This window comes from Tachyglossus aculeatus, chromosome 18 (assembly GCF_015852505.1).
Source record: "Tachyglossus aculeatus isolate mTacAcu1 chromosome 18, mTacAcu1.pri, whole genome shotgun sequence".
NCBI classification, from domain to species: domain Eukaryota; kingdom Metazoa; phylum Chordata; class Mammalia; order Monotremata; family Tachyglossidae; genus Tachyglossus; species Tachyglossus aculeatus.
The window spans coordinates 29,799,121-29,816,325 of NC_052083.1; the positions used below are offsets into that span (position 1 = coordinate 29,799,121).

At 42.8% G+C, this 17,205-nt stretch overlaps 1 protein-coding gene across 1 annotated transcript in view; it reads left to right on the forward strand.

Annotated features, from left to right (window-relative positions):
* MAOA (monoamine oxidase A) overlaps positions 1 to 17,205 on the forward strand; it is a 56,282-nt gene that overhangs the window by 29,158 nt on the left and 9,919 nt on the right. The window contains exons 4-9 of the mRNA XM_038759990.1: positions 4,942 to 5,046; positions 8,648 to 8,739; positions 9,622 to 9,763; positions 14,462 to 14,611; positions 14,976 to 15,135; positions 16,268 to 16,364. Of these exons, the coding sequence (XP_038615918.1) occupies positions 4,942 to 5,046; positions 8,648 to 8,739; positions 9,622 to 9,763; positions 14,462 to 14,611; positions 14,976 to 15,135; positions 16,268 to 16,364 (746 nt within the window). The remainder of the gene's footprint in view (positions 1 to 4,941; positions 5,047 to 8,647; positions 8,740 to 9,621; positions 9,764 to 14,461; positions 14,612 to 14,975; positions 15,136 to 16,267; positions 16,365 to 17,205) is intronic.

Here is a 17,205-nt window from a genome sequence, read left to right on the forward strand (position 1 = left end):
GCCCGTGCTCTTTCCACTAGGCCTCGCTGATTCTCTTTCTCTCTTGGGGCAGCATTGCAAAGGGCAGGTAATGCTTAGTCCAGGCATGGAACTAAATTGTAGCCAACTTCAAGCTGGATTCAGTAGCAACTTGAGAAGGGTGAAGTGCTGAACTGTAAAAATTTCTAAGTGCTGTCGACCCTGAAGCTCCTGTTGCTTATTGATTTTCAAGGAGTCAGTCCACAGATGCCCAGTCTCAGAAAACTGTGAAAATGCAGCTCTATCTTATCTCCTGAACAGTGGACTTTTCTTATCAGGAGGGGGCAGTTTGGAACAATGAAACATGTTGCCAAGGGACCCAAACCGCAAGGTGAAATTCCATGAACTTTAACTCTCGTTGCTTACAGTGCAATTTGCTTGTAGGACTGGGGAATTAGCTTCCCTGGGGTGGCAGTGTGGCCTAGTGGAGCAGGCTCAGGGCTGGGACTTAGAATACCTGGGTTCTAGTCCCAGCTGTGCCATTGGCCATGCTGTGTGACCTTGGGCAAGTCACTTAACGTCCTTGGGCCTCGGTTTCTTCATCTGCAAATTGGAGATCAGATTGTGTGCCCTGTATCGGGGTCTGTGCCCGATTTGATAACCCTGTATCTACTCTGGCGCTAGGCTTATAACAAACATTTGATAAATGCCATAAAACCAACTTTGTGTCTCTCTTCCAACGATGGGAGGGAGGGGTTGATAATGGGAGCCGCCATCTTGTTGTTGTCCTGAGGATCTTCTCACCAAGCCAGATAAGGGAGCCACCCCGTCAGCCACCCCATCAGTTCTGTGCTTGGTTCATCAAGACATTTTTTCTCAAGGACTGTCTGAATGTCAAGAATAGGCCTTCCCAGACTGAGCCCCCTCCTTCCTGTCCCCCTCCTCCCCCTCCCCATCCCTCCGCCTTACCTGCTTCCCCTCCCCACAGGACCTGTATATACGTATATATGTTTGTACATATTTATTACTCTATTTTACTTGTACATATTCTATTTTTTAAATTTTGTTAATTTGTTTTGTTGTCTGTCTCCCCCTTCTAGACTGTGAGCCCGCTGTTGGGTAGGGACCGGCTCTATATGTTGCCAACTTGTACTTCCCAAGTGCTTAGTTCAGTGCTCTGCACACAGTAAGTGCTCAATAAATACAACTGAATGAATGAAGAAGCCTTCTGAAACCTTTTACTTGATTGGCTGCCCTTGTTCATTTCCGGAGTTTGAGCATCTCAAAAGCACGTGAAACACCAGAAAGCATCTAGATCTCCTACTATCCTTTGTTAGTAGATTGAGCTTTTCCATTAGAGAATGTTGCCTTATCAAAATGGGGACTGGCTGTTGGACATTGGGCAAAGGCATCCTGAATATTACCCTCTGGCTCTGCTGCCCAGAGTAAGACTGCTGCAGGTCCCACAAAAGCCTTCAGCCAAGATGATGGCAGAGATGACAAGCCCAGGTTAGAAGTGGCAGGAGAAGAGAGTCATAAGCTGAGCACTGCCATCATACCAAAGCCAGGGACAGTAAGTGAGTGATGTGATGTGTGGCCTTACGCCTCCTGCTCAAGCGTGTCTTGTCTCTTTTTCTTTGATTTCCTTTACTTTTAGACTATGAGCGCACTGTTGGGTAGGGACTGTCTCTATGTGTTGCCAACTTGTACTTCCCAAGCGCTTAATACAGTGCTCTGTACACAGTAAGCGCTCAATAAATACGATTGATTGATTTACCATCTTTGCCCCTTTTCATTCACCTCCCTTCCCCCTCGTACACCAAGCTCTTCTTTCCTTCCTTCACTCCCCCCACCCAAAACACACACACACACACACACACACACACACACACCCCACACACACACACCCTCTTTTGCCTCTATATCACTCCTTTCGAGAAGAGCTTTTTACTCATTTTTTCCCCAGGGCAGAAGCAGAGTAAACTAGGGGCCTATCAATCATTCAGTGCAACACACTGCACTAAGCATTTGAGAGAGTAATGTATAGTTACTAGCCACAATCCCTACCCTCAAGGAGCTTCCAGTCTAGTGGAGGAAGTAAACACTGAAATAAATTATAGGTAGGGGGAAAGAATAGAGTATACAGCTATGTACTGAATTGGTAAGAGTTTCCAGGAGTTAGTCCCACACCCAATTTTGGCCAAGGAATTCTCTTGTTTACACTGTATTGTAAGTAACCTCTTTTCCCCTCAAGTGAATAATGATTGGTGCCAGGTGAGAAGAATACTAGCTTCACTCATTTTGCTGCTTTGGTATCTCCTAAGGGGAGAGTGGAAAAGAAATAACACTTGTAAGATGTAGACTTTCTGGACTTGGCGAGCTTAAGTTAAAATGGATCTTTGCTTATTGTGAAAGCATGTGGGGGTGGGGAAAGGGAGAGAGGTGTGTGTGTGTTTTTCCAAACCATATTTAGATAAACAGAATCCAGCAGTTTCTAAATTTGGTGTGCTTTATAAAATGTAAAGTGTAAAAACTGTTTTGTAAAGTAGAAGCCATTTATAAAACAAACAAGGACTTGTTCAGGAAATTTGCTGATTAATATTGTAATATGTGGTTTTTAAAATATTGTCTTTGTTTCTGTTTACAAATGGGAGTGTAGATGTTCCTTTTGTTACTGTGTAACTTTGATATGTGGGCTGAACCAGTCCTTCTGTAAACGTGGAGTGAAAAAAAACCAGATATTCTTCTAGATATCTCTTTAAAAAAAATTATGACCTGTCATCCTCTGTGCTTGGGTTGCAGAATATAATAATCGGGGCCAGAGGCACAGAGCCAGAATTTGAAACGGAAAATATGTTTGCCCCAAACATGATTTTGCAGGTTCCAACTCATGGCAGAATGTCTATATTTCTTGCTGTTGTCTCTGCAAGATGGTGTGTTGCTCTTAGGCTAAATTGCTTTCCTTTCCAGAGAAGGGGCTATGGCATTGATATTTTTGGATTTAAACCTGTGAATGCCAATGTAGAAAGGGGCCTACGTTTCAGTTTTGAGAGTTGGGGTGGAAATGGAGGCAGGACAGGATTGGGGAAGTGACAGACTGACTTCCAATTTGAGGCCTTTTCATCACAATTTGGAGACCATTACCAATTTTCAGTTCTGCCCAGATTTTGTTGGAGTCCTGGGAGAAGCGAGTCTGAGTGTCCTCAAGGGCTTCACCCCACTCGTAGAAACCTGTCGGTCAATATTTACAGGACACCTAGCTTGGGCAAAGAACTGAACTAAGCACTTGGCAGAGTTAAAGACTCACTCCTTCCTTGCCCTCAAGGAGATTACAGTCTTAACAGGAAAGATGGCCACAACATTGTTTGCAATCACATTAGATTTGGCAGCTGTGCAAAAATGCCTTCATTTGAAGTGAGAGGAGAGTCAATAATTTGATTTTTAAAAGCACTACCCTTACTACCCTCAACTGGTGTAAAGTCACTGATTAAAAAAGGCCTTCATGCGGAACCTTTCTTTTGAGTTCGGGCTTGCTACATATCTTTCAGTCCCTATCCCACCAGGCTCTCAATCACTTATGTCTCCATGTGCTTTCCAATTTCCTTCCATTTCCTCTTCTGATTTGACATTTATGCATCTGTTGACCCTCAGGCCATTGTCCTAAAAACTACTACTCAGGTCTGGCATCAGCTTAGCACAAGGGAAGGTGTGAACCAATTTTTTAAAAATTAAATTTAGACTTCAGTTCAACTTGTGTACAGAAGCCTGGGCATACATTCGGTAAATTACGAATCCTCTCCCCAACCCCACCTTCAAAGTTGCAGGTAGTTCAGATTGGCAAAGGGCCAGGTCTCATAGAGCATCTTAAAAGATATTTCCTCCAGGCATCCACAACATAAGTGGGCTTGTGAGTGAGGATGCAGACCGTCTAGACTTAGTGAGAACTGGCTGATCAGAATTAATTAGTGCTAATGTATTGAGTGTTCGCTATGTGCAGAACACTGCAATGAGAGCTTGGTTCTGCCTTGGGTTGTTTTCCCAAGAGCCAACACACACAGAGGGACAACCTGTAAGCTCACTGTGGGCAGGGGATGTGTTTGTTATATTGTACTCTTCCAAGCACTTAGTACAGTGTCCTGTATACAGGAAACACTCAATAAATATGATCGATTGATCCAGGTTGACCAGCATTTCTGCAGCAAATGTTGTGCACTTTTCGAGTGTGTCTCATCCCCTCGGGCTTTCTTCAAGAAAAAAAATCCAGGTTTGTTGTTTTTTTTCTAATAGTACAAGAGCTCGTATGTCACTCTTTTCTTTCTGGGCTCTGAGAGGTAAATTTATAATGTCAGGAATGGTGGCATCCAGACAAACCTTAGAGGCAGTGGGAGAGTCTTGATGGAATACCGAAGGTATGTTGTAGGCATTGCAGAAAGGGATAGAAGAGATATGCTTTAAGCAGTCATCTGCCAATGTGCTAGAACAAGGAAAAACCTTCATTGAACAACTGAAGTAACATTCAGATGTGGTTTTGCAACATTGTGTTTCTTTCTGTATGGCCCAATGGAAAGAGTCCAGACCTGTGAGTCAGGATACCTCAGTTTTAATCCCGACTCCACCTCATATCTGATGTGTGACCTTGGATGAGTCCCTTAACTGCTCTGACTCCACCTAAGCTCTGAGCCCTGTGTGGAACAGGGAATGTGTCCATTCTGATTATATTTTATGTACCCTAGGCTTAACCCAATGCTTGGTGCATGGTAACAACACAGTAAATACCATTATTATTCTTATTCTTGTACTACTACTTCTTCTTCTTATTGTTGTTGTTATTATAGTACAGATCAGTGACTTGTGGTTGATGAAGTTTTCATACTTGTTGGTTATTGTTGACATTTGTTAGAAAATAAATGAGTTAATTTTGAGCCCTGCAAAAACTTAATCCAAGATAGCATCATTCAAGTGATTCCCTGTTTTATGTTTTAGGGAAAATCGTATCCATTCCGAGGTGCCTTTCCTCCAGTATGGAATCCCATAGCATATCTGGATTACAATAATCTCTGGAGAACCATGGATCACATGGGAAAGGAGGTATGCTGAGGATGAAGGCTACATGAGAGGTGGTGTATAAAGCAATCATAACATGTATCCCTTGACTTGTGTCTGCTCCAAAATGCACACTGCCTTAATGTGTGTTTTTACTGTGAATTCTGGCTCTGATGTTGGTAGGAAGTGTTCTTTTGACAATGCAAATGGGTTTTGATACACAGGGGATCAATGATAAAAGAAACAGTGTTGGAATGGGTGAGAACACAGGAAAACAGCCAGAGCACAACTCCATGCTGTAGGAAAACTGGGTATATCTCATCTGGAAAACAAGACCATTTCCACATTATCCCCTGAGGGCTGTTTATTACTGTTATTCCTTAGTAAAGCCCTCTCAAAATCGAATAATAATCCCTAATCTGATGAACCAATTACATCATCATAACAGCTAAGCAGACAACCATCTGAATTGCTTTACCTCATGCCTCAAATTTTCAGCCATTCAATGTGAACACTAGTAGTCATTTAATTTTGACATTCCATTTAAGTGGAAATAAATAAATGCAAAATATCAACATTCTGTTCTGTTCTTTAAAGGTGAAGATATTTGATTTGGATTTATCCATCATCATTTTGGGGGAAAATTTTGTCCTGCAGCAATTTGGGCTAGCACAAGAAATAAAATAATGTTGAGCTGGTAAAATGCCATTTTAACCTCCATTTATCCCAAACGTATCTTGAAGATCCCTTTTCAAAGCCGTTAATAATAATAATTATTATTATTATTATGGCATTTATTAAGCGCTTACTATGTGCAAAGCACTGTTCTAAGTGCTGGGGAGGTTACGAGGTGATCAGGTTGTCCCATGGGGGACTCACAGTCTTAATCCCCATTTTACATTTTACAGATGAGGTAATTGAGGCACAGAGAAGTTCAGCGCATAGAACAGTGCTCTGCACATAGTAAACGCTTAACAAATACCATCATTATTATTATTATTAAGTGACTTCCCCAAAGTCACACAGCTGACTATTGGTGGAGCCGGGATTTGAACCCGTGACCTCTGACTCCAAAGCCCAGGCTCTTTCCACTGAACTCCGTGACAAGAAGAATCACAAAGCAAGGGGATGGAAAGCCAAATCTAGTCCCCCTTTTGTAAAATCTTTGAGCCATTAACATATTGTTTGACTACATTCAAAGTAATATACGGTGCTGCCTTTTGACTTGAAAAAATCAAAATTTTCTGCACTCAAAGAGTGAATCATAGTGACATTTTTTTTTTCCTGTTTCAAATATAGCAGTTGCCAATGATTTAAAACAGATATATCATTTTCTTCCACACCTTCCTCAGTTGGTAGAGGAATTGATTTGGCTTCCAAGCTGGGGCCAAATTTGAAATGAATTCCACAAAAATGATTACTCTTTTTGAAAATGCAAATAGGATTAGAGTTTCATTCATATGTCAGACTCAGTGAGGACAAGATTGGTTTCGGGGTCTGCTTTCTGTTCTGTAATAATTAAGATACGGTCTTTCTGATAACGGCAAAACTCTGGATACATTACCAGAAGGATTGCAGATGGAGATGGGGCATTCTGGGAGAGAAGTGTCCATGTGTCCCTATAGGTCGGAGACGACTCAACGGAATAAAGCAACACAAGACATAAATGACAATAAGATGACAATGGGTTAGATCCATAAAAGGAATTCAAGGCCCCAAAACCTTGGAACCAGATATCTCCTACGTATAATTGAGTGATCAGAGAGTTCTGTGTGCAAAATTTCAGCACAGTGGGGCTATGGGAAGGCAGCTCACTCCAAAGTCCCCAAGGAAGATAGTTTCTTCTGAATTTTTTTTTCCCCTTGTCATCTTTGGACCCTTTTGGGGAAAATTTGAACATTAAAAATCAAGGCTCTGAATTTATTTCAAGGTGGAGCTTGTGATGCCTCTTTGCTTTAGCAGGCACAACCCTAGACCAAGGAAGAGGGTATTTGGAAGCATCTCCCCTGGGCCCTGGGGCAGTTTTTCAGTGGCTTCAACACTTGTCTTCTGTGTGACTTCAGGCAAGTCATTGCACTTCTCTGGACCTCAGTTCCCTCATCTGTAAAAATGGGGATGAAGACTATGAATCTCATGTGGGACATGGACTGTGTTCAACCTGATTAGCTTGTAGCTACCCCAGCACTTAGTACAGTACCTGGCACATAGTAAGTGCCATAAAACCTACCATAAAAATTTTGTGGGAGGTGGGGGGAAGGATCAGCTTCATTTCATAGCTCATAGAGGGGCTGGGACCCTGGAACAAGAGGAGATAAAAGGTCGCCTGTTCAATTTCTAGGAAGCCTTGTACTTCCCAAGCGCTTAGTACAGTGCTCTGCACACAGTAAGTGCTCAATAAATATGACTGAATGAATGAATAAAGGCTGGCTGACATTTGCCTGCATTCAAAATGTACTTTATAGGGCATATAAAACTTCCCTGTGCTGTTTTCCTGCTTTCCTCCAGCTGTGAATGAAGCCCAGGAACAGGAAGAGGCATGGAGAATGGAGAATCTGTGCAATGTCGAATTGCAGCTTTCTCCTGACTCTCTTAATAATAATAATGGTATTTCTTAAGCACTTACTATGTGGTAGGCACTGCATTACGTGATGGGGTGGATACAAGCAGATCAGGTTGGACGCAGTTCCTGTCCCGTGGGGCTCGCAGTCTCAATCCCCATCTTACAGATGAGCTAACTGAAACGCAGAAAAGTGAAGTGACTTGCCCAAGCTCACACAGTAGACGAGTGGCAGTGCCAAGATTAGAACCCACGATCTTCTGACTCCGAGGCCCGTACGCTATCCTCTCTGACTGCTCTTTCGTAGTTTCCTTTGCTTGTTCTTCTTTCCTTCCTTCACTCTGTAATTGCTTATGTCTTTTTCCCTGCGTGGAACATCCTCACCCTTCAGCTCTGCAAACCACTTCCTTCCCCTTCTTCAAAACCCTGCTAAAAAGTTACTTTTCCCAGGAGGCATTCCCTGAATAGTCTTCCCCATTTCTTATCATGCCACCCTACCAGCCGATTTGGCATAATGTGTCTTTGTTGTTATTGATTAATTCAGTTTCCTGCATTTGTATCCATTTCCTTAATCTGTTTTACCTATTGTTTACTCGACAATTTAGATATGCTTATTGCCCCCATTTTCAATAAATATTGTTGATGATGAAAATTCCAAAGAAGAGAAGCAGCATGGCCTAGTGGAAAGAACATGGACCTGGGAGTCAGAGGACCTGGGTTCTAATCCTGGCTCTGCGGTTTGCTGTGTGACCTTGGGCAAGTCACTTCACTTCTCTGTGTCTCAGTTTCCTCAACTGTAAACAGGGGTTTAATTATATTCCCTCCTGTTTATACTGACCCCCTAATGTGGGGCGGGACCATGTTCAACCTGAAAAATTTGTATCTCAGAATAGTGCTTAACAAATACTATCAAAAAAAATCCAGAGGAGTAGTGGTCTCTCTGTCTCTCTCTCTCTCTCTCTGTTGATCTTTATCTCTCTGCCTCCGTCTCATGCTTCCCAAAGGAGGGCTCTTCCCACTGGATCCACAGCAGGGCCAAAGTGGAAAGTCATGTTGGAACCGAGATCGTGATATGTCCTTTCTTTTCAGATTCCACCAGAAGCTCCATGGGACGCACCTCATGCTGAAGAATGGGACAAAATGACAATGAAGCAGCTTTTCGACCAAATCTGCTGGACAAAGTAAACTCGCTACATTTAATTTTGAAGGTCACCTTTGATTTTTCCCCACCCCCTTCAGGCCCTGCAATCAGCAAGCTCTCTTCCTTAATAACCTAGAGGGAGGAGAGCTCTTATAATATTCTCTGCCTTCAAGGACCTCTAAAGGGACTGGGGTAGACTTATTCTGAGAAATAAGGAAAGTTTGAAAACATCGGAGGTGTGGTTGGGTCTTCACATTCAAAGTTGGCCCTCTTGATGGTAAAATCCTACTGATTATATCCTTTGGGGTTGAAAAGTTCTAAGCAAACTTACCCTGTACTCCACATGGTGTGCTGAAGAGTTATCTCTGGCTGCTTTTTGTTTGCTTTCTTCAGCATCTCTTGGGGTTTTCAAATCTTCCTTTTGGGTCCTGATCTTTTATTCTAGTAGAATAAAACTCAGTGTGTGCTCAGGGGACGAGGAGAGGCCGACTAGAGCAGTCTTCAGATGTACTAGTTACAACATGGGTGAAAAGTCAGCATCATATTGATGCTGTATAAAGGATTTCATTTGAACAAGAAGCAGTGTGGCCTCATGGATGGAGCCTGGGCCTGAGAGTTAGAGGACTTGAGTTCTAATCCCAGCTCTAACGCTTGTCTGCTATGTGGCCTTGGGAAAGTCACTTTATTTCTCTGTGCCTCAGTGATATCATCTATAAAATGGGGATTAAAGCTGTGAGCCCCACATGGAACATGGATTCTGTCCAACCTGATTAGCTTGTATATACCCCAGCGCTTAGTGTAGTGCCTGGCACATAGTAAGCTCTTAACAAATACCATTAAAACAAAGAACGCATCCTTGATCAGGAAGCAACCGGTCTTTGGTTCCCAAACTGACTTGGTTTCTCTTCGGTCATTCCGGTAGGACCGCGAGGCAATTTGCTACTCTCTTTGTGAATATCAACGTGACCTCGGAGCCCCATGAAGTGTCCGCTCTCTGGTTCCTATGGTACGTGAAGCAGTGTGGAGGCACCACCCGGATATTTTCAATAACCAATGGAGGGCAGGTAAGGTACTTGGATGTGTTTTCTTAAGCCAAATCTGTACGTAAATCTGAGCCTTGTATTCCCCAGATTCACATTATTCAGGCACAGAGCAGCTTCTCCACTCCTCTTAGATGTTTGGAGAAATGAATAAACGACCACTTGAGAATGAGGTCAGCAGCACTTTAGGGAAAGGCAGAACTCATTCCCATCCTGTTTACTCCATAAAACCGAAGGATTCAAAGATAGGAAATGCATCTTACTGTGAATAACCTCTAATTGGATTTGGAAAGCACATTTTCCTCCCTTCAGGAAGGGCCAGAAAATCATTTGACCTGTGTCATGGGAAATGCAGACACCTTGATTGGCAGAGTACGTCAACTAGCTTATATGCTGCCACAGTATTGGTTGAAACACAGAAAGCGTACGGAACTGTGAGTCAGGAGGCCCAAGTTCTGGTTCCAGGGCTGTCGTTGCCAGCTGAGGGACCTTGGGCAAGTCACATAATTCAAGCAGTGGCATTTATTGAGTACTTACTGTGTGCAGAGCACTGTAATATGCGCTTTGGAGAGTACAGAACAAGAGTTGGTAGACATGTTCCCTGACCACAGGGATTTTACGGGCTGGAGAGGGAGATAGACATTAAAAGAAATTACGGCCATGGACGTAAATACTGTGGGGTTAAGAGTGGGATGGATATCAAGTGCCTAAAGGGTAGAGATCCAAGGGCGTAGGTGATGCAGAAGGGAGAGGGAGTAAGGGAAATCGGCTTAATTGGGGAAGTCCTCTTGAAGATGTGATATTAATAGAGGTTAGAAGGTGGGGAGGGAGGTGCTCTGTCATAAATGAAGCGGGGAGGGAGGACATGGGCAAGGGCTCTGTGACAATGTTGATGAGACTGAGGTACAATGAGTAGTTTGGAGTTAGAGGAGCAAAATGTGTGGGCTGGGTTATAGGAGGAGATCAGCAAAGTAAGGTAGGAGGAGGTGGGTGAGCTGATTGAGAGCTTTAAGGCTGATGGTAAGGAGTTTCTGTTTGGTGTGGTGCTGGATGGGTAACCTCTGGAGATTCTTGAGGAGTGGAAAAACATGGATTTCACTTTTTTGGGAAATGATCTGGCTGGCAAAGTATAGACTGGAGTGGGCAGAGAGGTCAGTGAGGAGGTTGAGGTAGTCAAGGCGGAATAGGGTAAGTGCTTGAATCAGCATAGTACCAATTTGGGTAGAGAAGAAGGTGGATTTTAGTAATGTTACACAAGTAGAACTGACAGGATTTAGTGACAGATTGTGTGGGTTGAATCAAAGAGATGAGTCAAGGATAATGCCAAGTTTACAGGCTTGTGAGAGAGACAAGGAGGATAACAGCTTTGTCTACAGCGTTGGGTAGGACGGACTTTGATGAGAAGATAAGAAGTTCTTTTTTGGACATGTTAAGTTTGAGGTGTTAGCGGGACACCCAAGTAGACATTTTCTGAAGGCTGGATAAAATGCGAGACTGCAGAGGAGAGAGATCAGGTTCTGGAGAGGTAGATTTGACAATCATCCATGAAATGGTAGTTGAAGCCATGGAAGAGAATGAGTTCTCCAAGACAATGGGTGCTGATGAAGAATAGAAGGGGGCCCAGAACTGAGCCTTGAGGGACTCCACTAGAGGGTGGAGGCAGAGGAGGAGCCAGCAAAAGAGTCTGAGAAGGAGCAGAAAGAGAAATGGAGAACCAGGAGAGAACAGTATCACTGAAGTTTCAACAGAAAGTGGGTGAGCCATGATGTGGAAGACAAATCACTAGACTGTAAATTCCTCCCTTAGTCTCTTAAGCTCCTTGAGGGCGGAGATCATGTCTGTCAACTCTGTTGTATTGTACTGCCCCAAGCATTTAGCACAGTGCTCTGTACTCAGTAAGTGCTTAGTAAATACCATTGATTGAATCTCTGTTTCCTTATCTGAAGAGTGTGGACAGAATTCCTATTCTCCCTTTTTCTTAAAACTCGAACCCTTTGGGAACAAGGACTGTGTCCAACCTAATTATTACCCCACAGTACTTGGCACATTATTATTGGAGGGAAAATGATTCCTTTAATATTTGAAAGGCATTTAGTCCCTTCATTTGGTGACTTTTTACATGTGATCCATAGGGAAATGACCATGTAATTCCCTCATTTTGTCAGCATCCTTTCTTTACAGCACTGATTTTACTACATCTCCGTGAGTTGCAGAAATAGGGTGTGTCAGCCTACCCATCCTCACTGTTACTTGAGTGGTTCCTACCAGTGCTTCTAACAGCATCAATGAGGAAAATTTCATAATTCAGCATCTGAATTTATATAATCCCTCTGTAGTCCACTGGTCCCTGGGGTTACCGCCTTTTTGCCAATGAAGAAGAGAGTGTTAACGGCTCAGAAGACGTTTCTAGGTTGGCAAAGCAAATCAGTGCCAGAACTGAGATCCAAATTCAAAGGCTAATCATATCCATCTTTCCAGTCCAGTACTTAACCCACTAATCAATACAGTGAGTAGTTTATCTCCAAGGTGTTGGACAGGTTGGATGCCTATGGTATTTAGGGACTCACATTCTAAGTAGGAGGAACTTAGCTCCCATTTTACAGATGAGGAAACTGAGGCACAGAGCAGTTAAAAGACTTGCCCAAGGTCACACAACAGGCAAGTACAATTGGGTTTGTAGACATGATTCATATCCATAGTTTATATTAATGTCTGTCTTTCCTTCAAGATCTCCCCCTCTAGACTATAAACTTGTTGTGGGTAGGGAACATGTCTAACAGCTCTGTTTTATTGTATTCTCCCAATCGCTAAGTACAGTGCTAGGTACACAGTAAGTGCTCAATAAATACAAATGATTGCTCCTTCGCCAAAATTCATAGTCATAAAGAGCTCTCCTTCACAATACAGTTTTTTCTAGCCGCTGCTTTAATCCTACATTTTAGTTACCGTGGTTGCTTGACATTTATTAGATGCTGGTATCTGTCAGGCGCATTGAGCAGGGGCAAGTCAAGCTAAATCTCAGTTTAGCCAAGTGACGCCTGGAAAACAGGTCAGACCATTAGTGAAATGGCATCGATTTCTTGAGGGAAAATAAAACATAAAATCAGGACTACACTAGATGGAAAGGGTCTTTAAGAGGACCCAGAGCCCAACTAATTGAGACATTCCAGTACCATAAATGTATTTTATTTGTTCTTTAGTTTGCCATGACCTCTAAGTGGGGAAAAAAAATTAAATGACTGGAAGATGATTTTATTTTATCTTTGTTTAAATTTGGAGATAAGGGGGTTGTTAGGATATTTATGGGAATTTGATGCTGATGGTAAAATACTTCACCACTAAATCCTCATCCAAAGCATTTATGCCTTGTATATTACTACTAGTAGTCAGAGGACCTGGGTTCTAATCCCAGCTGTACCAATTGTTTGCTGTGTGACCTTGCAGAAGTCATTTAACTTCTCTGTGCCCCAGTTTCCTCAACTGCAAAATGAGTATTAAAGGTCTGTTCCTCCTACTTAGACTGTGAACCTCATAAGGGACATGGACCGTGTCCAACCTGATTAAAATGTATCTACCCCAGTGCTTGACACATAGCAAGCACTTAACATATACAAAAACAGTGATAATAATGATGATGACATTTATTAAGGAAAAAAACTAAGTCTAGGAAAGTCCTAACCCTCATTTCTTCTCCCTCACAAATTGAATAAAACTACTTCCTTTAGTAAAAGTTTACCAGGAAAACAACTCTCCCTGCATGGTTTCGCAGGCCTCGTTTCCTTTCACCTGGGATCAGTAACTACTTCCACAGACCAAAAGAAAACCTTTATTAGCCATGGCAACAACACACTGTACACAAGTAAAATAGGAGGTAAGGACTTCACCCTCAATCTCCTGGGCTGGAACTCAGCGCCCAAATAAATATCCCTGGAGGGGACTTCCTAAATGGTGTTAACTTTATCCTATTTCCATGTTTTCTTGAGTTTTCTTTTTGTTTAGGAGCATAGAATCCAAAGGGCCTTATTTAATCCTCCTGTGTTGTTTGGACACTTGGATCTGACACCTTTAGGTATTTGATATTGGCCCTGCCCTCAATCCCACAGCACTTTTTAAATTATAGATTACACATTATTTATATTAATGTCTCTCCTCCACTCTACACTGTAATCTCAGTATGGACAGGGAACATTTATGGTAATTGTATTGTATTCTCCCAGCACTTAGTACAATGGACTGCACATATTAAGTGCTCAATAAATAGTGCTCAATTGATTGATTTAGTCCAGGGGTTTCTGGCAATGGTGTAATTCATTCATTCATTCATCGTATTTATTGAGCACTTACTGTGTGCAGAGCACTGTACTAAGCGCTTGGGAAGTACAAGTTGGCAACATATAGAGACGGTCCATACCCAACAGTGGACTCACAGTCTAGAAGGGGGAGACAGGAACAAAACAAAACATATTAACAAAATAAAATAAATAGAATAAATATGTACAAATAAAATAATCTACTCCAGCTCTTAGCACAGTTCTTGACACACAGGGAAGCACTTAACCAAGTCCTACATTTATTATTATTGTATTAAAACAGTTCATCAGGATGGCTCACCCAAACCCATGCAAGATAAGAACTTGTAGTTTATTAGTGTGCACAGTTTACCACTTGTGTGAGTGCATTCTAATTATGTTTTATTTTCCCTCCTTCCCCCCCTACTTCCAGGAAAGAAAGTTTGTTGGAGGCTCTGGCCTGGTGAGCGAGAGGATAATGGAACGCCTCGGAGACCTAGTGAAGCTGGGGAGGCCCGTAGTCGGCATTGATCAGTCAGGTGATAATGTCATTGTGGAGACGCTAAACCACGAGACCTTTGAGGTAATTGAATTCGACCCAAAGGAGACCGGAGTTAATGGGGGATGTGTCTGCTGCAGCGTTTAGCCAAATATAATCAGCCCCATATGTTTCTGTTTCTCTTTAATGGTCCAAGCACCTTGAAAGCCTTTGAGATCCCCCCCCACCCACCCTGTCCCCGACTTGCAGTTTGATGATTATTGACTTGTGCCAGTCTTTGGTTTTTCAGTTAGCTCCTGGCGTTTGCCTTTTCTCCTTTCTGCTTGGTTCCCCATGCTTCATTGCACACATGGGTACTCTCTCGAAGTCCTTTAACATAAAGGAAAAGAAATGTCCACTTCTCTTTCAAACCTGTACCTCATAGAAGGGCGTGTGGTGTGTTTTTCAGGGGAAATATGTTATCAGTGCCATCCCTCCAAGTTTGACTGCCAAGATCCATTTCAGTCCAGAGCTGCCACCAAAGAGAAACCAATTAATCCACCGTCTTCCAATGGGAGCGATCATTAAGTGTATGATGTACTACAAGGAGGCTTTTTGGAGGAAGATGGGTAGGTTCCTGTTAACGATTACCTTGTACTCTAGCCCACCCCAGGGATTGGCCAGACACTCTACTGCAAATAGTTGACTCTTTCCAGGGGGCTAAATGTAAGAATCTGAAATGCCAGTGGTAGGCGGTGAGGCCTAGGGGAAAGAATGTGGACTTGGAAGGCAGAAGACTTTTTGAAATGGTATTTATTAAGCACTTACTATGCATCAGGCACTGTACTATGCACTGGGGTAGATAAAAGTTATTCAGGTTGGACAAAGTCCATGTCCCTCAGGGGATTCCCAGTCTTGATCCCCATTTTACAGATGCGGTAACTGAGCCCAGAGAAGTTGAGTGACTTGCCTGTGGTCACAGAGCAGACGAGTGGTGGAGCTGGGATTAGAACCCAGGTCCTTCTGACTCCCAGGCCTGTGCTTTATCCAATAGGCCATACTGCTTCTCCTTGGTTTCAAGTCCCATTTGGTCTTGGACAAGTCACTAAAGCTCTCTAGGACTCAACTTCCTTATTTTGAAAATGAGGATACACTGTCTCTTCTCTCTCCGTCTTGGCTAGTGATCCCCATGTAGGACTGTGGTTTTCTTGTATCCACCCCAGGGCTTAGCACTGTGTTTGACATAAAGTAAATGCTTAATAAATTCTGTGCGTAAAAACTAGATTCCCTCCCACTGCCTCAGCAGCACCCATGAGAATAGTGGCAGGGGAGTGGAAGAGTACGTAAAGTTAGCAGTTCCCGTCCCTGGATGATTGCTGCTCCTTCAGAAGGCCTGAGGAAGATGTGAGAGGTCTCCTCAGAGAATTCTCTCTCCCATTGTCGGGAAGAATGAGTATCTCCACGTCACTCTCCGCCTCCTTCCTCCTCCCAGACCCGCAGCTCTCACCTGGAAAATCGGTTTCCACTGATGCTGTGGCCAGATGGCTTTTTGTAAAAGCTATGGGAATAACTCAGTACCTTGGAGGATGCAGACCTTTCCCTGGCAGAGGGAGAATCAGAGAGAAAAGATTTGTCCAGGAAGTACCCTGCTGCTCTCCCTGAACCTGGTCTGCGAAGCTCTCTCTCCTTTGCATCCATGGACAAAACACCTGCTTCTAGTACATTCTCTGTCTCACCTGTTTGGATTTTCTTCTCATTCAGATTACTGTGGCTGTATGATCATTGAAGATGAAGATGCTCCAATTTCAATATCCTTAGATGACACCAAACCAGATGACTCCGTGCCTGCCATTATGGGGTAATGAGCCTGAACTGTCTAAATGTAGAATGTTTCCCTAGCCAATGATGGGATCAGGGGGTAAGCGTATTATTCAGGAAACAAAGACCGGTTGGTTTTCTTCCCAAAATCAAAATAGTTTCAGACCACTAATGAGCCCCAAAGAGGTTAAAAGCCCACTTTTAAATACAGACATCGTCCTAACTTTTGCCCTTGTTTTTCTTTATGTTGAAGTTCAATGGACTACCTGAGATGTGCAAAGTATTTTCTGAATCCAAGTAAAGCCAAAGGGGAGAGAATCATATGGATAATTTAGTCAAAAATCCCACTAATTAGTGCACTGGTAGTAATAGTAGTAATTCCACCCAAGTTCAGAAACTGGTAAGATAGCAGTGATTACTCTCTTTATTCCCTTGGCCGTTTAATAGTGCCTATAAATGACCTGGTGATTGATCAGGTAGTACAGGAAGAAATGGTCATTCCTGAATCAATCATATTTATTGAGCACTGTGTGCAAAGCACTGTATATGAAGGGCTCTAAATTTCCTTGATAGTCCCCACTTGGTCCCCATATGTTGCTGACTTGTACTTCCCAAGCGTTTAGTACAGTGCTCTGCACACAGTAAGTGCTCAATAAATACGAATGAATGAATGATTGAATGAATGGTGTCCGAGCAGTGGACACTGGGACTTAAAGTCCTGCGCAGTGCCCTATTTATGCCTACTGCTTTTTGCCTACCTGAAAGGACTTTTCCCTTTCATATCATAAAACTATAGCAAACCAAAAGCTTGCATTTGAATATCCTCAATAAAACCCTGGAGAAAGTTGGACTGTTACTAAAAACCCTTGATAGCTGGTCAA